Genomic DNA, 23772 nt, shown 5'->3' on the forward strand with positions numbered 1-23772 from the left:
AAGTGAGCTCACATCTGTATATGTGTTTTTCTACAGTTATATCCTGCCTATCTTCTGTCAGTGAAATAAAGGCAGGCACTGAGGAGTCCAGACTGCCTTAGCTTCAGCACAGTTTCCGTATTCTATGCCTTGATACAATATCCATGCTGTCCTTTTTATTTTGAGGTTTGTGATCTGTGTTTTCCTTCCCTAGACATTAAGACTGATCTGCACTACCACAACAGTGCAGAGGAAAAATGTTGCCGCATCAGGACCTGAAAAGTACACGGAAGCTTTTATCAAAAAACAGACTGAAGATTTCAACATAGGAAAGAGACATTTAGCCAACATGATGGGAGAAGATCCAGAAACTTTTACCCAAGAGGATATTGATGTAAGTATGGTTGCTCAGTTGGAGAAGTAATTTACTGCAGGGTTTCAGAATTGAAAGCTCTTTGCTTCAGCATGAGCCCCTCAGCTCTCCGTGAATTTTAATCGAACTGTCAGCGTACAAGCGAATGCTACTATACATAGAAAACATTGCAACTGTGGCTCTGAATAGAGATTCTACCCCTACTACTGTGCAAGGTCAGACATCACACTGCAGAACTCTATACTATACCTTGCTAAAGCACAGCAGGTTCTTTTTAAAACTACTAATGGATAATCCCCTTGATCTGAGGTCGTAAGAACCACTATCAAGGTTTATATAGCATTTGGAAGCATTTACCCGTAATTTGACCTGCTGGGTAGACTTATGCTGGGGTTTCATGTATGATACTATAACAGCTAGCAGTGCAAGTGACCTTTTTCAACACTTAGGGCCAACACTTGGGTTGCAACTCTGCATGCTTATTTTGGAGCAAGACCTACAGGAGGTTATTCAGAGTAAACATGCCTGTTCCGCTTTTGATTTGTGACTTCAGTACATATTTGACATTGAGCTTCAATTCTTTCTGGTTGCCCCTGTGTTAGGTGCTTTGCTGATCAAATAAAATAAAATAAAAAATCATTGGAACTAATATTTCCTTCTTCCCTCCAATCTAATCTCTCCCACCCCACCACATTCTACCCTGTGTTATTTTTTATGGTATGGCACAAAATGTCAGTAGTTGTGAGCCATTGCAATTTAATGTAACTTCCACATAAAGAAGCAGAATGCCTCTGAATACTGGGTGCTGGGACAAGCGAGACAGAAGCACATTAACTTACCTACAAATGTTGAAAAGCAGGCCATGGTTGAAAACAAAATATTGCACAACTATTCTGATCTAGCAATGCAATTAAAATTCTCCTTGTTGTTTCAGTTTTTTAAAATAGTCTTATCTTCCCTCTTGGTCCTATCCTTTTTTCTGATTCTTTCCAGAATGGCACATGCACCTTGCTGGTTGGTTCTACAGTGTACAGCCAAAAACTCTTGTGCTACTGGGACAAAGGGAGAGATTTATAATATGCCCCCCCGGTACAAATTTATTTATTAGACTGGTTCAAGTTTTGACCTCCACATTGCATGCCTCAGCATGAAGCCATGTTTATATGGAGTTGCATTGATCTCTGAGCAGCTCTGATGTAAAGGCACACACTAGAGAGTCTGTGTCAGCATTAAAAACCTTATGATAAGCAAGTCAGTTCTTTAAGCTTGAATTACTTGCATTTCCTCATGTTTATTAACTTCGTTAAGGCTAGCAGACCAATTCTATGCTTGCTGACCTCCCCTGAGATTGGAGGGGGATTGTTAAGATTTGGGACACAAGCTCGTGGCACAGATTTGGCTCTGGTCAATTTAAAATGGTGGGTGATTTTGTAAGCCCAGTGTCAAAAAATCTGGGACCCGGACTCCTGTGCTACTCCTAACAATGCCGCTGGTTCAAAACACATACCGGGGTGCTTTTCTCTCTGATCCTAGGTAGCATGTGCCACAGCAGCCAGGAGGTATTAGTGATGTAGCCCAAACAAGTCAGTGATGACTCACAACATTCTTTCTGCAGAAAGGAAGACTGGCCTGGAAATGAGGATATAACAACTAATATGTAGGATGGAGAAGCTTTGATTTACACTAGCCAGGGACAGTTAACTCCGATTCATCCTGCAGTGGGAAATTTCAGCAGCCTGGGGAAAGTGATTGCCAGCATCCTATCTGAATGCTGTGACTGGAGAAATCAAAACAGAAAATGTTCCTTTCCCTTGTATTTGCAAAAACAGGGAATGAAGCAGTGGGAAAGAATGGGGCAGTTGAACTCATTTCTTGCCTGCTTTCTTCCCTCAGTTCCCTAACTTGGTTGCCTGCCTCTCCCTCCCACCTTTGTAAGACATAAGTTCTGATCTTGAAATCTGGCCAAGGAAAAAGCATTTGGGGAAGAGATCATTCATTTTTAAGGGAGGAGGCATGGGTATAGTATGGAACTCTTTGCTCTTTTCTCTGCAAAAAATGATCTCCCCACCACACTGCTGCTTTCATATGTATTTACTAGTGCCTTGTGTTTTAGAACACAGCTTGCCTCCAAACAGTCTCGTTAGATAGACTCTTCAACTCACACATGCCAGTTCTTCCCCCAACAGTTCCTTCCAGTAATATTAGATGAGATGCTTTAAGAAAAAAAAGTCACCTGAAACTATATTGAGCCCTAATAAAATGTAGTCTTAAGATCCTGTACCAAGTCCCAACCTTGTGGCCAAGAAACAGGGGAGGTTTTAGATACAACTTTGTGAATTAGGAGTTAGGCCCAAGTCTAGTTTATTGCAAACTACCTCCTCAAGAAAACTTTTCCTTGAGAAAAATTAGGTATATCCTGAAAAATCTCATTTTCTCCCTCTTGCAGATGTCAAGTATAAGACCAGTTCAACACGTTACCTTTTTTTTTTTAAAGAGAAGACAACAAAGAACAACATTTTACTTAGCAAAGCATAGTACTTGTAATGCTTGTTCAAATAACATCAGGTGTTGTAAATACTTAGGCTGTATAACAGTGTCTGCTATGCATAATTAAATTTCTGTTATAAAAATATAAAAGCCGCTTAGCACTGGCAGCAGAATTATCAGGCTTTACACTTGGAATGGTAATAATTCCTTCTGATGAGTACTTATGCATCTCCTGTCGTCTACTGTTAATCAGCGTGTGTCGTACATTTCCAAAGTAGACATCCTAGGGTTCTTTTTCTTACTGGCATTTTGGATGTGTGTGTTTTGAAACAAGTCATACAGAGAAATATGTTAACGGGGTTGTCATTGCGTTCACGAGATATTTTTTGCGCAGAGTAGTGCTTTCCTGGTGGTTTTATTTTTTAGAAATAAAAAGTTAAGCTATAAATTACAACTGTGTGTCTTGGGGAGAGGCGGGGGGACTCCAGTAAATTGATATATAACTCTGCAGAAGTCTACCAATTGCTTTTTAATTGGTATTATAGACCGTGCTCTGAAATCCGGATGTTTTATTCTCCTATGTGTGAATATGCAGTATGAAGTTTCTCTAATTGATTCGCTTTGCCCATTCCATTTGATGTATCATTTTTCACAATATTTCATAATTTGTGCTCATTTCTAATGAACAGAGTCGTTAGGACAGGCATGTCTAAGTACAACTGACAGCTAACATTAGGTGCCAGATGCAGTTTATAAAGCTATGTAGAACTGTAGTGAACAGTTTAAATAAATTAGCACCTGTACATTAGTCTCACTTGCTGGTAATTTATAAGCGAATCAGTAGAGATGACATTTAGGTAAGTCATTGATCAAGTTAACAGCTGCATACCCGCTGCCCAGCTGGGATACCTAATTAATAGAGATTGCAGTCCTGACCTAGTGCTTTTCCCTGGGTTGAGAATGTAATCCTTTTATTTTGTGATTTCATTTTTAATGTATGGTGTAAACACACCTTAGCTTTGAACAGTTGGATGATATTAACATATAACCATTCAAAGAAAAGGTAGCCCAACCAGTACCCAAGCCAACTTGGAATGATATTTTATAATCCATTAAATGCAGTCACATCATTCCGTTATTTATTTTGGACCTCTGTTGAAGACTGCTTCCTTGTTCAAAGCTTGATAAAGAAAGGTGAGAGTTGTTGGTATATGTGAGCACTAAATAAGTTTGTGGTTAGGGTAAGCCAAACGTCTTGATTGTACTGGTTTGCAGACTGCTCATAGCATTTCATGGAATCATAGAATTGTAGAGTTGGATAAAAGGTGTAGGTGTAGGGAAAGCTTATTTTGCTTCAAAAGAACACACCCCTTTCTTTCTTTTTTGCTGCAAATCTACCAAGGGGGAAGGTTTATGATACCCTAAAGTAACTGTAGGTTGCTTTTGTGAAGGGAGTTGGAAGAAAGTTGGAGAAGATGTTATAAAGCCTGTCGGCTAAAACTTATATTTCAGAAGAGAATGAAACATCAGTTGAGAGACTCCTATAAGCAGGAAAATACTTTAAAGTTTTATATATTGCCTATACATTTGGCTGGTAACATAACATCATTTTTATACCCAGTTCTAAATAAAAATACTGGGGTTCATGCAGTTATGTGATGACATCACCTGGAAACAGAACATCAGGCCTAGTTTGTATTTGAAAACGAATTATGTGTCTTCCTCTTGATGACATTTTCTTGAAGCCAGAGTATCTGTTTTCTTTTCATGTGAGGCTATAGTAATTCCTGCTTCCTTCAGGGTCCATGAGAACATGTGATTGCAGCTCACTTTAAAAAGGTTTCCAAAGTCTACATTAATTTTATCCTTAACAACGTTTATCCAGAGTAATGTGTTTGTGTAATTTGGGTCCTGGATATATGGGAATATATAACTCCTGCATCAGTTTTAGCCTACCTATTAATCTTTCTTTTCTGCCCGTATTTGATTTGGCATGTATAGGTCCGTTTCTTGAGATCCATTTCAGCTGAATGTTCAGCTTAGCATAAGCTGCTGTCTCCCCACCCCAATATCAAGTTGGAGTATAAATAATAATTATAAAGGAACACATTTTTATGAAACAAATCAAACACAAATTAGACGAGTACATATTACTAACTTTACAATAAAATAATATTGGGTCATTTAGAATTCTATAGCCCACCTTCTTCAGACTTAAGATAAGCTCTGCTGCTTATCTATTTATCCAAAGAAGAGACAGACAAGTGAAAAACAATCAGATTAATCAAAACTGAAAAACTGTTGCCATAGTTGCATACGAATCAAACATTTTTTTTTAATGTGACTAGTATTTAATACACATGCATTAAACGTTTGGTAATTAATATTTTCAAGACACCTGTAATTTGGACTGGATGCTTTCTTTCAGCTTCTTTAGTTGTTTGAACAAAATTATTTGGGTGGTAGTCAACTAAGCTGTGCTCAGTGTAGGCTGTTTCATTTTGTGTAAGCTGCCTTGAGTTCCAGTGTGAGGAAAGGGTGGGATATAAATAAATAAAGTAATAAAATAAGAGAAATTACTGAACATGACTAAGTTAGGTCCATTAACAATAATAATAATTTTATTGTTTATACGGTACTCCACCCATCTGGCTGGGTTGCCCCGGCCACATTAATGGCAGTGGGATTACTTTGAGTAAAACTTAGTTGAATGCCACACCTTTTCTTTAAAGTCTCAATTAAAAAATAAATTAGAGCTTTTTGGTAGAGAAGAAACGAGTGGTGAGTCATCAGGAGTTTGTTTCTTTTTCATAGAAGGAATAGACTTAAAAGTGTTATTTGTAGAGTGATGGTATGCATTGGTTGGCTCACCAGCACTGCTCTAGTAGTTGCAGGTCACTTTTTGGAAAATGTGAGACACCTGTCTGCTACTGAAGTGCCGGCCTCTAATCTTGTCACAAGCACAGTGTATTTGGTCTCTTTTAGGACCCTAAGACACTTGGAGAAATACATGGGCCTCCAAAGATTTTCATCATATTAATACTGAACCACATTTGTAAAACAAAGTGCCTTCTTACTTGTGCTTGTGTGCCATAGTTTCTCTCTTATTTCATTCAGCAGCATCTTGCATTGCTCCAAAGATCACATCTGAAGCTGCCCTGAGTTTAAGGAGTTAGGTGTGGTGAGCTGCTTCTGTAAAGCATGGTCTTCATATATACAGATGTCCACAAGAAATCAGGCTTGCTGCTGTGATGTTAACCATTTTAAAGTTTTCTTTAAAAGGGGGTGTGTGGTCTGAGGGCACCAATTGCAGTAGCCTTGCTGAAGCTAAGCATCACCAGTGACTGGACTGCTTAAGAGCCCTATGTACATACCACCTTTGGCCTTCCCGATGACACGATATGAATGAAAACATTAGAATTTTCATTGGAAGCCGCATAATAAGATGAAAAGAGGCACAGATCTGTAGAACAGCAACGGGGTCGTGACTTACGATTTCAGCATCCTCATCCTAATAGCACTGATTGAAGGAGTCCTGATGTTGGCACAGCAAGTTTTCTAATGCTAGCATTGCACAGTAAGTCACCTTTCGGTCATTTTCCATTAGAGTGCCATACATTTGTGCTCAAGTAGCCCCTTGCATGATAGATATGAGCAGCACTAGAAGCTGGATCTTCCTGTTCCTTCAGTCTAGATGAACGTGTGCTTCTTGCTAACTCAGATCACCCCAAAAGTATGATTTTTAAGGTTGCAGGTTAGCTCAGGTTGAGCACGATAATTTTAATCTCAGGGTTGTGAGTTCGAGCCCCATGTTGGGCAAAAGATTCCTGCAGTGCAGGGGGTTGGACTAGATGATCCTCCTGGTCCCTTCCAACTCTACCATTCTACGATATAACAGCAAAAAGTTTTGCTATTGTCAATCTTTTTGATAGAAATTTTATTGGAAATTCCTTACTTGGGATTGTATGTTCATGTGAATCCATTTTAGCCATTTGGTTTCAGTTCAGATTTTTTTTCAGTTCAGGGGCCAAGTGGATCTCTTACCATTAAGTTATGTGGGAATGCCACCAAGAAAAAAGCAGGTCCTTGAAAATTCTTGTGCAGAGTTTTGTGCTCATCATTGCCTTCGTCTCGTTTCCTACCTCTTTAGCATGTACACAGGCAATATTCTGTTCTACTTTAATTACAGATATGTAACAGTCAGTGTTTGTGCTCTTGTAGCTGAAATTATTGTTTGAATCATCAAGCAAAAGCTTGCATTGAAGAGACTGCTTAATAAGTATACATAGTCGGTCCCAGTATTCCATAATATATTCTTTTGATATGTTATTTTATATGGTGTTTAATATCCGTTGGCTTGCAGTGGGTTTTTCTATTGTCATTATAATTAATCCCCATTTGTTCACAAATGAATGTTCACCTACTCTGTATATGTACAATATCCCCATTGACTAACAAATGGGAATTCATCAAGTCACTAAGAGAATCAAAATACCATTCCAGAAAATCAAGTTAATCCTTTCTGTTTGCTGCTGAATTCTCAGAATTTCTGTTTGGAATGCCAATAGGGTATTAATAAAGTAATAGGTGAGGTCTTTATACACTCCACGCATATTAAGTGGGTTGATAGCGTTGACAAACCAATCTGTGTCCACAGAAAATATTATCAGTGTGTAATAGCCTTGAGTTAATGTAACCAGCAATACAACACAATTCTTCAGAGAGAGAAATATTAACTGCAGGCTTGAGACTTTTTCTTCTCATTGTAGACAAATTTTGCTTGCACTAGTATTTCTTAATGCAACAGTTCAAGGTTCAGAATCATAATGAATTTTACATAATTTTATGTAACCTGTGCTATGTTGTATCACAGGTATGCTATATTAGATGGCTTTAAAATTATTGAGATATCATACTGGATATCTTCCTAGCACACCAATGTAAACACATTAGCCCAACTCAGCTTCATGCACTCTGCTGACATGGAACTCAGAGCTATTACGGACTTCCTTGTTTGCTGAAAATTTGGAAATAGCTAACACTTGCAAGCGCTTTCACCTGCAGCCTGAACCAAGTGGGGAAAATGCATGCATGTGCATCAGACCTTATGCAGACTTGAGGTCTCAGAGTTGGAGCTATTTTCTTACAAGTTGGTCTCAATGAGTTGGATCTAAACTGTTTGTGAGTAGAACTCACTGGCAAAACCCACCTCCCACTCTTCATCTGGAGCCTCCACTGGTTCTGTGTGTCCTCTGTGAAAAGACAATGTCTTTCCTATTTAAGGATGGGTGTCTGGACACAACACAATGAAATCAGGTACTTCTTTCCAAAAGGCATACACTCCAATCTCTGAGCGGTGTGGGGTTCCAGGCGCTTACCCAGGATTTGGTTTCCTTGGAATGAGGGATAGCTGATACTGTGGTGTCTTTAAGATAGAAGGTTTATTTACACATATACACAACCTGAGCTTATGATGGGAGGGTCTCACAGCATTAACACCCCAAGAGGGTCTTGCTTCTCTCATAGCCGCAGGCTTGGATTCAAACAGGAATGAGGCATGGTTCTGTCTCTTCCAGCTGCCTGGCCTTTGCTTCTAGCTCGTACACACAAATCCCAACCCTGGCCTTTGCCTTTCTAACTACCAATGAGTTGAGGGAGGGGGTTGTCTGGCAAAGAGCCACTTCCTTTGTTACATTAATGGCCCATCCTTACTTAGATTTTAACCCTTACTGGGATTTTGGCAGTTCCTGATCCTTCCATCCTTTTGCTACCAATATTCGGGCCGCTGCTATTGCATACAGAAACACTTCTTTTGATTTGTTTGGGATCTCTTTGTCCACCATACTTAATAGAAATATCTCTGGTATTTTAGTAAAAGATATCCCCGTCATCTTTTTAAATTCCTCATATATTTTCCCCCAGAAAACCTTGATCCTTCCGCACCGCCACCACATATGAATCATGTCCCCATTATTCGCTCCACATCTCCAACACACATTTGCTAAGCTTTTATACATTTTTAAAAGTCTGGAAGGAGTGAGATACCAGCGGTGAGCCATTTTTAACATGTTTTCTCTTAAGTTGTAATTGGCTGTGAATTTCAGATTCACCTTCCATAGGGTTTCTCAATCTTTAAACATAATCTCAGAATGGCAAACTACAAGAATTCGCTGAAATGGCCCTATTAACTAACAATCTTAGAGGAAATTCCAAGCAGAAATTTGTGGGAAAATGGGATATATATATACGAGATATGTGCAAAAATATAATAACAGCTTTGCTTCCATGCCAGCTTTTGAGTGCTAAATGAAGGATAACGAGTTGGAAAATTATGGATGTGTAAAGTTTTAAGAATGTACTGGAGAATATATATATGAAAGTTTACTGTTTGGACTACATTCGGTATTAAGAAAGGTAGATGCCAAGGGATTCGACAGGAAGTCAAATTTGTGGAATTATCTTTGTGGAAATATAAGTTAAGCTTCATATATATATATATATATATATATATATATATATATATATATATATATAATTTATTTTTTAAGGGGACCATTTAAGATACTAAAAACAAAACATGGACAAGAAAATGCTGTATGTAAAATTTATTTTGTAATGTTCAATAACAGTTGGATTAAGATGTTCTTTTTTGTTAAATAAAATTAATTAATAAAATTAAAAAAAATGATTTTGACCCTTACTGGATCCAGGAATTAGAAGGGACTCAGGCATATAGCCTCCCTCCCGCCCTGCAACTCACAACAATGCAAATCATAAAATTGGTGATGATAAAAAAGGCAGCAGACAGTAAGAGTATATCAGGGCCAGTTATTTTGACCTTCTAGAAGTCACATGATGATGATGTACTGATGCTTTAGAGAAAGTTGCCGCTGATGTCAAGGATCACGATAGGGCTCCTTCTCTCTCTGGAAGCATAGGCCAAAGCAAAATAAGGTGGTCTGGCAAAATCCTGCTGGCTGTTGGTAAACAGCACTCTGTTCCCTTCTCCAGCATCCTAAAGCAACAGAGGGTATTGAATTATACATTTTCCCAAATTAGGAAGGTAGTATATGAGTTTAACCTTGACAGTTAATATTATCTGAGTTGATGAATCGTAGGCAAATTTATGTAGCTGGCTGAAAGGAGACCATGATCTGCCAGTAGATCTCAGAGTGATTTGCAGCAGATTGACAAAGGTTTCTGTCTCCCAATCGTTGAACAATGGCAAGAACACAAAGGGTACTTTCCATCCAAAATAAGACACTGAAACAAAGAAGGCTTAGGAGGAAATCAGGAGTTAATTTGTGTGTGAAAGGACTGTGAGTTTTGTTCTGGGGCTTAGCATGTGCTCAGAGGCCCTGCTTCTTAATAAATACTGTATGTTGGTCCATCTGTCTCTCCACTGGTATTTTTTACCTACCTCAACTTGGTGATCCTTGGAGATCTAGTAAAAAGAAAGTCCAAGTGTAGAGATCCCACAGGTATGAAGTCTACCCATCCCTGTGCTAGATATCCTGAGACAGGAGCTCTAATTTATGACCCTATGATCAGCTATAAAGTTGGGTGTTTTTTTAAAAGTCTTTTATTTTTCTCTTTTTGCAGAAAGCTATTGCCTATCTCTTTCCTTCTGGTCTGTTTGACAAAAGGGCCAGACCTGTAATGAAGGTAAGAACACCGATTCATTGCTATAGATATAAAGAGAGATTTTGTATCAATTGTGCTAACATTTTTCTATTTTATATTTTTAAACAGCATCCCGAAGAAATGTTTCCAAAGCAAAGAGGTATGTGGAAATAGTCTGTGTATGTGAAACCACTTAAGTTGTTTTCTGTTACGTTCACATGTACATGAAAGCTGGGATACAAAAAGCTACTAAATGTGCATCTGGAATTTTGCCATGCCCACTGGGTTTTTATATGTTTGTTTTCTCACTAGGAAATAAAGATCCCCGTGACACATCACAGACTGCTTCGGAATACCTGTTTCATAAGTGGCTTGCTGTGTGTCATTGGGGGTTGAGGATATAGTAAAAATAATAAAACAAGTTCAATCCTCTGAGTATACAGAATGATTTACCATGCCCTTTGGACCCCAGGCCATATTTGTGTGATTCCTTTATTTGTTATTTTGCTCTTCTTTTAATCTTCCTATGGTCATTTCTCAGTTGACCAAAGAGATCGTGAAATTTATTGGCGACTGCAACGAAAAAGTAATATTGGGACAGTGGAATTCCACAACTTTTTACCTTGCAGGTGGTGTTTAAAGCTTTCCACAGTCACTAATCACAGTGTTTATATCTTATCCTTGAGGTTCACAAATATTGGTCCCTAAATATCTTGACTTTTTAGATTGAGGGGAATGATATACGGTATGTTTTTAAAAGAGCTGACCACAGCCTATTGCCGTAGTTGCAGCCCTATATTGCTGGTATATCTTTATCTAATCTGGAGCTGCACTTTTCATACCAGTTCATTCTTGTTAGTTTCTCTTCTGTGTGTGCTTTGCTATAATTCCCTGTGTAAATGTGCCCGGTGCCAACTTGAGGTTGCAATACAGAGCATGAACATTTGGAAGCAAGTTCTATTTAGATCAGTGGGAGCTAGTATTGGGCTATATCAGAGATGTCCCACAGGTAGATCGGGATCTACTGGTAGATCCCCAGGAGGTTTTGGTAGATCGTGGTCGATCGCTGGTTCACTTTCCTTAGCGTAGGTAAAATAAAATCTTGCCCTGCCCCATCACTCCGCCCTCCATTGTTGCCTGATCTGCAGAATGGAAGACAGAGTGTAGTAAGTGATGCTGTTTCTTCCCCCAGAGATCTGTTGGTGAGTGGCTGATTCCCTTTCTCCCTTGAGTTTAGGCTCGAATTCTCAAAAACCAGGCCTTTCCTCCCTAAAAAAAAAAGCTCAACAAATTTGACCAGAACTCCCCAAAAGGGGGTATGGTAGATCACTGCCAGTTTTTAATTCTCTGAGGAGATTGCAGTCTCTTAGGAGTTGGCCACTCCTGGGCTATATTATAGAAATAAGCATATTTAGCTGCAAATAGATAAGGTTGAGGTAGTATGTGCATTTTTAATATGCTAAATATTTCTATAAATGCTTAGTTTCTGTGACCAGTAAGGCCAGGCTGAGAGGTAATAAGCTTAGAGTGAAGAACTGTCACATATTAGACAGGATCATAACCTTAGCGTGGTTAAGCAGTGGGATAAATTATTAGTTGAGATTGTGGTGCCAACGTTGTCTTTTTATTAAAAAAAAAATAACCTCGGAGAATATCCTGGCATTCTCTGAACAGTGTGGGAGGGTGTTCTGGGTGCTGCATGGGGTTTTATTATTCCTGTTTAAACTATAGTTTGTTTTTTAGACATCTGTAATTACCATTACTTTTGTTTCCTTGTTTCTTTTCCTTAAGCAATCCAGTGGGACAAAGATGGCCGTCCATTTCACTTTCTCTTTTACACTGGGAAGCAGTCCTATTATTCTGTAATGCATGTAAGTTATCTAATGGTTTTTTCCTAGTGGACCAAAATAATGGTCACTTATTACATAATGTGTATGTTTGTCGTAATTTTCTTAGGGCAAACTAGTTACCAGAGGTAGGAATGACTATTAGCTTTGGTTTTCCCCATAGTTATTAAACAGGTCTTGCTACGAAATAATTTCAGGCTGTGATAAGTAAAATACCAACCAAAGATGACCAGAGGCAAATTTGTATGGTAATCCTTTTTTAAATGTACAGTATTCTTGAAGGAAAGGAAAGTTGCAGAAGGCGACTGGACGTTTCTTATTGATGGCCATATTAGATAATGTGTGAAACAGGTTTAAAGCTTTAACATACATTTGCTTGTAATAGCTTGACATTTGAGGACACAAGAAATTTGCAAGAGGCCAGTGCTGTGTTTTGACTGGCAGCTATCCTACCCTTTCAAACATGAGAAGTGGTATGCGTTCCACTAGAGTTCACATTGCTTTGTTTAAAATCTGGGCCCTGAGCACTAGCCTCAACCACTTACTCAGAGTTTGCAAACAACAGCCTCTCCATAGAGCATGGGTACTTTGTGGCTCTCAGTTATCTAAATCCACTTTGACACTGACTCGGTGCTGGTACAAATCTTGGTAGAGAATGTGGGAGCTACCCACATGCTTTTGCCCACTACTGCCTTGTGTTAGGATGTGAACATTGGTAGTGGTAGAAATCCTAAGCCTCATGCCTGATCATTGTGGTTGTTGTGTTAGTCCTTAGCTTTTCCTTCTTTCCTTTTTTCTGCTGCCCTTGCACATCTCACTTCACACATTAGGTGGTCACTAAACAAGTGAGCTGATTTCCCATCTGACTTGTTTTGTTTGCTAAACTGTAAGAAATCTAGCTTTAATTTTATGCAATTGTCCTGCAACAGTATGGTGAAGAAAGTCTGCAGCTGCCTTCCCCCCTCCTTTTTTTTTCTTTTAAGAACAGGCGTTTATGAACTTACAAGACAAGTCCCTTCCTTCCCCAGGTTCAAAAGAAAATGACACCTTTGAAGTGTGGGCATGGGATTAACAGAAAGGCTTTTTGTGAAATTTACCAGCAGTTGTAAAAATTAGTAGGTAGATTAAAAGTCTGTTCAAGTACTGTCGAACACTACCCAGTAAGGTACAGGAGGAAACATCTCTCCATGCCTGTTAACTGTAATTGCTAGGCATCAGACATCCATGTTAAGAAACAGTGTATCTGTCTAGCTTGCCACAGCTGAATTACTGGATTAGATGGAATTTTGGTCAGTTCAGCAGGGCAATTCCTAGTTGAGCCCATACTGTGATTTCTAGTGACTCCTACATAACAATCCACTAAAGCGTGGGTAACTAATATAGTGCCCTTCAGATATAGCAGGACTACATTTCCTATCATTCCTGACCATTGACCATGCAAGTTGTAGCTGATGGGAGTTGGAGTCCAAGAATATCCGAAGGGCATCACTAAAGATTCGCTGAACCTATTTTCTACAGAAGCAACATATTGATAGTATTTGATGCATGTTGTCTATTTGTAGAACTTGATTCACTGACTTTGTGGAAGAATCTAGTAGAATGAATTGTGTACTGAAGTTCAGTTACAGAAATGATTTTTTTTAAATTTGGTAATGTGATTGATAACTTTTCAGCCTGGTGATTCCGTTGAACTCTTGTTTCCCTTGGTATCTACTTCTGGTTGCAGTACCATTTCGAGGGCTTCCTCTGTAAAAACAAAAACAAAAAACACCATGGCTTTACTGTGCATTTTAGAATTATCTGGTGTGTGCTTGTACTCCACACACCCAAAGGACAAAATCCCCACTTGTCAGGTACATTTATTTCTGTAGAGGGAGAAGAGAGGAATTATTTTTTCTTTTGGTTGACCTTGGGCAAATGAGCTTCTTGCCCTGGCAGAAATGAAATGAATGATAAATGTAGAGTGTGTCTTTGCTGAGTAATGGAGCTGCAGCGTAGGCTTTCCAGAGAGGTTTTCTCCTGCACAGCCTGAGGCAGCCTGAGGACCCCTACTGTTCATTTAAATAGGTATGTCAAATCTGCCTCGAAACGCTGCTGGTTTGATCTGTGGTAATATTTGTGAAGGTTCCATATGGACTTGAGCCCCCTGCAGTGCTAAGAAATAATGTACAACGCTTCATGGTGCAGACGCAAATTTTCTCTGAAAAGGGATGCAGCGCTGCGTTTTAGCTGTCGGAGAGGATGATGGAGCTGACGCGCTAGGCCTGTCAACTTGTTACACGGATGGGTTGCACGCAGAGAGGCTGTGGAAAATCTGTGCCTTTTAGCTTTTCTACTTAATCACGGTTGTAGCATTGCCTTTAGACTGTATGCTACATTAATTCTCTTCCTGCCTTCTGCCTTTCATCCCAAGTTTCACGGAAAAAAGTAAAGCATGCAGGTCTTGTCGAGGAGCCTTATCAAGCAGCTGTCATCTGACAGGCCATTTGCATTTGTTTTGGCTGAAACAGAGCAAGCCAAGGGCAAGATGTTTTGTTGCATTCCATCATAATGAAGAAATTAAAAAAAAAATTACAAGGCGCCCAACTTTTATTTATTTTTTTACCCATTGCTTGCCTTTTGAAAGCGGCATGTGAGGTTTTCCTGAGACACATGGCCTTTTCAAAGAATAGCTGTGCTCACCACTTGATTAAAATCTTCCTGCACACGAAATCCTTTTGACAAACAGAAATGCAATCATTGTAGAATATTTGTAAATTTACTTAAGTCGTGTCAGGGCGTTTAGAAATGTCTTCATTAAAAAGAATGATATAAATCATTTCATTAAATAGGATTCATCCTATCTTCTGCTTAGGAAATGTGATATATGTGTAAGGGTGTTAAAGATGAGAATCATAGGCTAATGGAAATTAGAGAGATACTTGTTAAGTATCTCTTTAAAGTGTCACTTTAAAAAGTAAATGTAAAATAATTTCACTTTTTTATTGCATCTTGTGCACATAGCCTTTTATAATTTGCAATATTTAAAAATTTGATAAAATACATTTTGCCTACATGTGTCTATTACCATTTGCTTTACTGTCATATTTCAGTTAGTTATTTCAGTTGTGCCAACCTCACTGCCATTTATATAGGTTACTTGATACAGTATAGGCTTCCTTGTAGCGTTTACATTGACCACCATCCATCTTGTATATTCCATTTCATATGCTGCTTACATGTTAAAGATTATTACTACTTTAGCTTCTATTCCCATTTTCATCTTTGTTTCCCGGCTTGCTGAAAAGAGTTTGGCTTGGGACGTAAATGGTTTCTTTAGTTGCAGATTTGACTGCATCCTGAAACGTCTTAACCCCTTGAATTCTTATATTTGTGCTAACCACCAACTGGAAACCGCTGTACAAGAAGTCTTCAGAATATCATTCATCTTTTACAAGGTTGCATCATTGGCTTGTTTAAAATGCCATTGAAAACCCAAACATGTTATATCATATATGTACAGCTATATGTAACAAATTAAGAAACAGAATACAAAAACAGACCAGAAGGATGTTTTCCAACTAACAGCAACTTATAGAATCTGTGTCTGGCATTCTAAGATATTGGTTGCATATGTACTCCACCTATTGCCTCTTTCCAGTGCTTCTGAGGCTGGGGGCAAGAGAACTAAGTCTAAATGTATGGATGATGTTGATAACCTGGGTGGGATGAGTGGCGGGGAGATGCAGCCAGATGGGCGGGGTACAAATAATAAATTATTATTATTATTATTATTATTATTATTATTAACCTACTATGTTTGTTCAAGATATATTTCAAAGATCCAGTAGCCTGGTGCCTGCTCTTAACTTACTACCGGTATTCAGCAACAGCTTTGTTTAAAACTGTCTGTCTTGTTAATTGACAAGATTGAGGATGCAGTCCTCCTGTTTTATGACAATATATATATGGCTCACAAGTATCTTATAAAATCTACTGCATAATGGCCACATTTGTAAGGGATATAGGCATGTATATTTATGACTTTGCTGTTGCCTCTGGAAACTGTTAGTTAAATCTTCACCTATCTGTTCTGAAGAAGCAAGAATTCCTTTCTGAAATGTTTCAGATGTGAACGTTTGCCGGGTGACATGCTTCTCAGATTCTTGTACCGTTGCAAGATAGCATGCATCATTATCCTGTCTATTGATTTGTTATCCTGCAAATAATGTTGCACGCGCCTTCCTTTATAGCTATGCAAATCAATAAAATTTAAGAACAGCCAGAGTGTTTTGAGGAATGAGGGAAATGGGATCTGAAATGAGCAAGTAAAACTTCCCATGTCACAATGTACCCTGTGAGTAGATAAAAACTCTTTAGGTTGTCTCCCCCCCCCCCTGTAGATTTTATATGAGAAAAATAAGTGAGGGTGGTGAAATACATTTAGCCAAAGGTGAACTGAAAATGTCCATCCTTTGAGGTGCTATACAGTATCTTGTGGATTATTATCACCTAGCCACATTCACACAGCATTATAACAGGGCCGTGAGAAGGGATTTTTTTTGCCAGTGTTAAGGAAGACAGCACGGTTATCAAGGTTGTGTTTGCATTGCATGCACCATTGGCTGGTGCACAGCTTGACTCTTTTTAAAAGTTTGCAGTTCTTGAATTCACAGAGAAGCTTGAAAATGTCCAGGCTTAGTAAGCTGAAGACTCTGAGACGAGAGAGGTTATTTGGTAAGGTTTCCAAAACATATTGGTGTGCAAATGTCTAAAGGTTTCAGTCTGAGAAACTACAAGACAGATCCCAAGTGTAGGTAACCGTTTGTTCACTGCATGGCTACAAATGGGAAACAACCAATTCACTGTGTGGTTAGAATCATAATGGAGTAAAGTGGCCATGTAGCTTTTTGAACGAACTATAATTCCAGCTAACACAATAAGTGAAGCAACATCTTCCTCCTCTTCTTCCATCCATGTAGAGCATCATTACCAATCTCAAGAATGAAGGACCTCCCAAGGATAATGGGACATAGCAACCTGTAATCTTCCCCCATAAGCTTGAAGGAAGTTTTCAGAGCCTGCTATCAGATTGTTATAGAGAAGAATAGAGATGGATGTGCCTGTGTGCACTGTAATTTTTATGGTTTGGCTAGCTTCATGCAACAAGCTTCCATTTTAAAAGAGTAGTCAGCAGTGTTGTATTTCTTACATGGGCAAGACCATCTCTTATCCCACCCTCTTCCAAAGGTCCTGAATTGCCTGGGTTGCTGGTGAGGATGTAATAGAAATTATATCAGTTCCTGGAACCTGATTCAAAAGTGGAATCTACACACATATAAAAAACATTCTGAAAATGCAGAATGTGATCGAGCAGCATGCTGCTTTATAGTGTGCTACTCCCTGGCTCTTGCTATTGCTGTGCTGGGAGGAAACAAACCAACAGCTGATTTACCATTATGTGCAACTTGGACTTGTGGTTTGTTTCTCTCCAAACAAAGCACAATTGGAAGGCAAGGTTTGTTCTCCGCTTATCACTTATGGTTTGTATAGAGACAAATGTACCATTGTCGAGTGCTCAATCCGAACCTCTTTTTAGGAAGTTGTAATTGGGTAAATGTCCTTATTCTTTTGTGTTCTGGCTTAAATGGGGTGATTCTATAACTAAAGAGCCTGGATTGTTTGAAGAATTACATTGTTTTTCTTTTGGTTATTACTACAGACAAACCACTGGTCAAAATGGTTTGTTATAACTGAAATTAGTTAAGGTATGTGCTATGCCCGTTTGTACCACAGTTCAGGGGGGAAATCTGGGAGTTGTGGTACTGTATTCTTGCAGTTGAACTTCTAAAACACACACGCAAAATAATTATTTCTATTAAGGATTTTCTTGGGTTACAAAAGTACGTACATTGTCTCCATTTTCAGGCAATAGAGACCTTTCTACAGATTAGTTACATTAGTTGTGAGACATTAATGTTGAACTTCTAACTGATATTTGATGCCAAAATTTTCAGCAGAAGGTTTTATGTGGAGTTCACCCTTGTACCTATTCTAGGAATTGTATGGTAAACTACGTCGTATTGAGGAACAGCAAGAACAAATGCGTGCCCAAGGATTATTACCACCTGAGAACAAATCCCAGTTGTAAGTTGTCTCTTTGTGATCATAATAAAAGTATGTTGGCAATGAGGGATGCAGTTCTCATTCAAGTTTTTCAAGATATATATATTAGCCTAGGCTAGATTTTCTCAACCTTGGGTCCCCAGATGTTGTTGGACTACAACTCCCATCATTCCTAACTAGCAGGACCAGTGGTGGGAGGAGATGGTGTCAATGCAAAATGGTCTGAAATAGGTGAGAATTGGGAGGTAAGCAAAGGAGTGGAGAATTGATAGGTACTCTGGCTTTATTGTGTTTCTCCATCTTAAATGTAAGCTTTTCAGTGGTATATGAGGGAGACGGATGAAGTGAAAGATTTTAGGAATGAGTCAAAGTTAAAGCAGAGATAGTTCAGACAGTGAGTGATAAGAGTCTGTGGGAAAAGAGTATAATAATTGCCTGGCTTGGAAAAAGAGCAGAACTTAGAGCAGGAATGAAGAGCAAACACAATGTTGACAGTGAGACTTGCCTTTCACCTCATTGATTAAGAGTTGAAACTGCACATGCCACTTCTGCTAGTATCCCTGTAGTGAATGTAACAGCCCCAAAAGAAATTCTCCACAGTCTTTCCTTTGCTTTCACATTTAGAAATGATTTCCTCATGGAGGACAGCTTCCTCTGTATGCCTTCCCTCTTTGCCTGGGATTGATCGTCATCCAAATGATTGTGTGCAGAGCCAAGATATGTCAAACTGAATTGGCACTGGGACACCTTCAGGAAACTAAATGTTTGCTGAGGAGAACCAGCTGGTACCAAAAGATGAGCCATTACTTGGAGTGGTGGTGTGAGGAAGACTTATCCAAGGTGTGGATTAGGAAGGCCAAAAGAAAATGAAATTTGGAGGAGAAAGTTGAAGCCGAGCACTGGAAAAACAGTGACTGTTGAAATCCCTGACAAGAAGGTTAAAAGACTTCCAAAAAACAACAGCAACACGCCTTGTTAGGACTAGGCTTGAGCTGCATACACACCATACATTTAAATCAAACCCACCCCAATAATTCTGGAAGCTGTAACTTGTTAAGGGTGCCAGAAATTATAGCTCTTTGCGGGGTAAACTGCAGCTCCTAACAATTTTTTTTATTGTTTTCCTATGAGTGGGTGTTTTAAATGTATGGTGTGTACATAGCCTTGGTGAAAGGTAAGGTTTTAATAGGTTTCAGTTGGAGGGAAAGGTTAGCATGAAGAGACAGAATTCTTCTTGAAAAATGAAGCGAAGGGGTAGTATGAGGGATAAAAGATAAAGCCGTTCAGGAAAAGTAAGCATGAGAAGAACAGAAGGAAAGTAAACAGCCTAAAGGACAGAGGAACAAGCTGATAAATGAACGGCACCAAGCCCAGGGGGCACTCATCTTTCCGCTGTCCACCATGTGGTGATATACAAGATGTATGAAACAAACAACACCAGACAATGCCTGGTTTCTCTTTGGCCTGCAGTACATGGCAAGACAGTAAGATAGTTCTTTTTGATTTCAAAGTGTGGCTAATCCAATTCTATGCTGCCCCTACTGTGTCTTGCCACAGCTATTTTTGATGCACTCATCCCTCCAGGAACTGAGTGTTCTGCAGTTGGCCAGCAACTGGTCAGTCTGTCTTGCACCAGAGCTGGTCTAGATAAGGTGTTGAAATCCCAGAAGACTTTGTATTCCCTTTCTACTTCAGTGCTTCACACCCTGAAATTACTGCTAGATAGAAGGGAAGAGTTATGGGGAAGATGAAATACTATTTCTTGCTATGTTTGCGGTCTTTTGTGTTGTGTTTTTTGAAATCTTGTGTATTAAATTTCATTCTGGTACAGCTGATTTACATATGCATTAGAATGCTGCTGAAAGTTGCCTTTAAACTAAACTGATGCCTGGATTTTTAACTCTCAACCACTTTAGAAATATTACTTGTTAATAAAGTAAAATTATGACACTGGAGCTACTGCTCTTTGCTTTTGGGAATAGAAAGTTTGTAAGTGTAACTTGCACTTTTTCAAAGTAAAAGACAAGTATATTTCCAAATGAAGTGTGACTGTATGTGTGGCCCTTTGCAATCTTAGTCTAATTGCATGATTAGTTAAAAAGAGAATATATGTGATATTTTAAACAGAAACCTGATTGGCAGCAGATGGCTGATTAAAGAGGAATTGGAAGAAATGATAGTGGAAAAACTGTCAGATCAAGATGTGAGTAATTAATCTCCTTTATTTAATGAACCTTGTATTTTAACGGAACAGCTACATGGGTTTTTCTTTAAGGATTCTGAAAAAAAATATAAATCTTTTCCTTGGAGACAGAAATTATTCATGTTCTTGGTCTCTTTCGTGCACATAAACACACATATTGTAGAATCTGTATTGATTCCTATACAAATTACGAAAGCCACATTTGGACAACTTGTTCACTAAAATTGTGAGAGACTGAATGGATTCTCTCAAGCAGCACTTCTCTTTAGTTAAATCTGTCTGACAGGAACTCAAGAGGAGATCCTTCCAATTTAACATCTTCCCCTCTTTGAACAAAGTGATAATTGTCCCAAGCATCCATCTGCAAAGGTTTCCTGTATATTTGATCTGCTTCCTGGTGTCCCAAGTCTCTTCCTCATTGGTTGGCCTTTCCCTATCCAACCCTCTGCCACCCAAGATTTTTTTCCCCCTTTGGCTTCATTGAAACATCTCAAAGAGTCATGCATATTCCAGGCATGCAAGCTGAACTTCCTAGCTTGCTCAAAGTGTAAGGCTAGCTAGATCCTAAAGTTCGTTTTAATTTTAATAGGCATTCTTCTTAATCACTATTTTTTTTTCTTAAATGAACTCTGTTATTTGGAAAATGGGAGGATTGGCTAGTCGTTTTACTTTATCTCCCATGAGCCTGGCTACTCTGGCAACAGGCTTCAAGGTTTGTGGAAGCAGGGAATATGAAGAGAGGATGTGGGTGGTTTCCTAATTCACAAAATAAGCGCTTAAAGACCCATGAGCTTCCCTGCTGCCTGCTGCCTTGGAAACTTAAAAGCAAGGTGGGGGCAGTACTACCTAAAGGTTGGAGACCTGGAAGGCACTTTACTTCTCACGGCGTTGGTTGGTGCAGCAGGGAACCCCATAACAAAGAGTTTATTTATTAAGAGAAACATAAAATCAACAAGAACACTGCAGAAACAAAATAATAATGACTCGTAACGTGCTAGCTCTATATAATCCTTTGCATGTTGTTGTGATGTTAAACAAATGTCCAACTCTCTCTCTGTGTGTGTAATATGCAGAATATTTTGGGGAACCTAGGAGAACCTTTTCACTTGTTAGTCTCTGTGTGATGGTAGTTGTGTGAAGAGAGCATGCGGGGCTGCACCCCTGACCCCACTATCAGTTCCCCTGCCTTCCCCACTGCTCACACTTTAGAGGGAATATTTGTAAAGGGAAAGCCTATTGCGCCCTCCCACTTGGTGGGAAGTGTTTATGGGCATTCAGCAGGCTTCTCTTTAACAACATTCTCCAAAACATGTAGACAGCAGGAAGGGGCAAGGATGCTGTGACCCCAAAGGCAGTGGGTGCAGCCCCAAGTGCTCTCTCCATGTGATTATAATTGTGTGGAGAGGAACAAGTGAAGAGGGCTTATGCCAAACAAATACTGCTACGTCTGCCAATTGGATTACTTCTCATAAAAAGGCGATGATGAGAGATCAGGTACTCTGTACAAAGAATTACCTGCATCTTCATTATGTCACCTCTGTTGCTCTCTTCTCTCACACACCCAGCCCGTCCTATTAATTCTTTTCTTTATTTCTGTCTTTTGTGTGTGCACTAAACAGGTATTTAAGATCTCTGGCCATCAATACAACATTCATCATCGACACAAAAAATGTTTGCCAGTGTGTGACTTTATGCTTACAGCCTCTTCTTAAATTTCTTGTTGCCACAAGGCCTTCAGATAAGCCTTGGTAACAAGACCATGTACTTACTAGCAGTGCGGCGTTTTACTTTCTAATCACATGTTCAAGATGTAGGGAGCGAAGCACACAGTAGCAAAGGATAATTTATTTCAAGAGGTTGCCCTTTAAGTCAAGTATCTCTTGAATTTTTAAGAAGCTTGATTGTTTGGTTTAAAAAGAAAATTATAAACATTTAAAGTAACTCCCGACTGAACAGCCAGTGGCATAGATACACATTTTCCGTATGTATTACGAAATATAATCACCTAAGAAGTGGCGTTTAGGAAAATAAAATTATTTCCATTTAAATGTACATATCAACTTGTTTGAAATGAGTTGGGAAGCTTACCTCTTGCCACTCTTCATCAAAGAATTGGATTCTGTTTTGAGGCCTGCAAAATATTTCTATGAAAATTAAGATGAACTTCATTTTAATATGGTAATCCCGTCTTACAAAGAGGTTGGTTGTATTTTTTTGAATTCAGGATTCATTTGTTGCTAGGGTTAAAAAAAAGGATTAGGTATCTTTATTCACATAGAAAATGATACATCTGCATGTTGTTTTGAAAGCGGCATGCAAATGCAGAAGTGTCATCCTGTCAAAAGTTATCAATAAGAGCAGAACTGGAAAGATCAAGCATGTAAAAATAGAAGTTGTTGGCAAATGCAATTACACTTGCACCCCCACCCCTTAATGATATTTTTATTGTCTACAGTATTCACGGTGTATTCAACTGCTAGAAAAACTGGTAGCAATGCCATGCCATGAGATTGAAGATGATTATGTGGAAAAATTCCGCAAGCAATTACCTGTACAATCCAAAAAGCAGAACATAGAACCCCTCCAGTATGATGAGCAGGGCCTGGTGTTCAGTACCGCAGAAGGTAACTTTTTGTTCTTGTTTTTCCTTTGTAGAGAAAGGGGTACCGGTAGTTCTTGGTAGACCTGAGAAATGAAATATGTTCTAGTATTTTCCTGGTTGTCCATTCACAAGCATGGAAAGGGCCATAGCTCAGGGCTAGAGCATTTGCGTTGTGTACAAAATGACACAGGTTCAAATTCCCCAGCATTTCCAGATAGTGCTGTGAGCACCTCTTGTCTTAAACTCTGAAGGGCAGCTGCCAATCAATGTGTAGATGGATCAGAGGTCTGTGCAAGATGGATCAGAAGGCATCTTCCTATTCTCCTATGATGTTGAACCAAGAAATCCTGCCCCATATGTGGAAAAATGGCATAGTAGTCCCATTGAAGTCACTGGGCTTTACTTCTGAGTAAACACACAGGCTTACGATCAGGCAGTATTCACACCTGGCTTCATGATAAAAGAATACAATGCATTGTGACTGTATCTATTAAGCAGTGTTTTTCATTTATGGGTTTGTTTGTTTTTTAACCTGACAGTTCATTTGGGCTAG

General features: G+C 39.0%; 1 protein-coding gene across 1 annotated transcript in view; it reads left to right on the forward strand.

Annotated features, from left to right (window-relative positions):
* MRPS9 (mitochondrial ribosomal protein S9) overlaps positions 1-23772 on the forward strand; it is a 36262-nt gene that overhangs the window by 7803 nt on the left and 4687 nt on the right. Inside the window, exons 2-8 of the mRNA XM_033147643.1 lie at positions 194-373; positions 10442-10504; positions 10592-10622; positions 12254-12333; positions 18347-18435; positions 20542-20617; positions 23073-23241. Coding sequence (XP_033003534.1) covers positions 194-373; positions 10442-10504; positions 10592-10622; positions 12254-12333; positions 18347-18435; positions 20542-20617; positions 23073-23241 — 688 coding nt within the window. The remainder of the gene's footprint in view (positions 1-193; positions 374-10441; positions 10505-10591; positions 10623-12253; positions 12334-18346; positions 18436-20541; positions 20618-23072; positions 23242-23772) is intronic.

Source organism: Lacerta agilis, chromosome 4 (genome assembly GCF_009819535.1).
Source record: "Lacerta agilis isolate rLacAgi1 chromosome 4, rLacAgi1.pri, whole genome shotgun sequence".
In the NCBI taxonomy this organism is placed as follows: Eukaryota; Metazoa; Chordata; class Lepidosauria; order Squamata; family Lacertidae; genus Lacerta; species Lacerta agilis.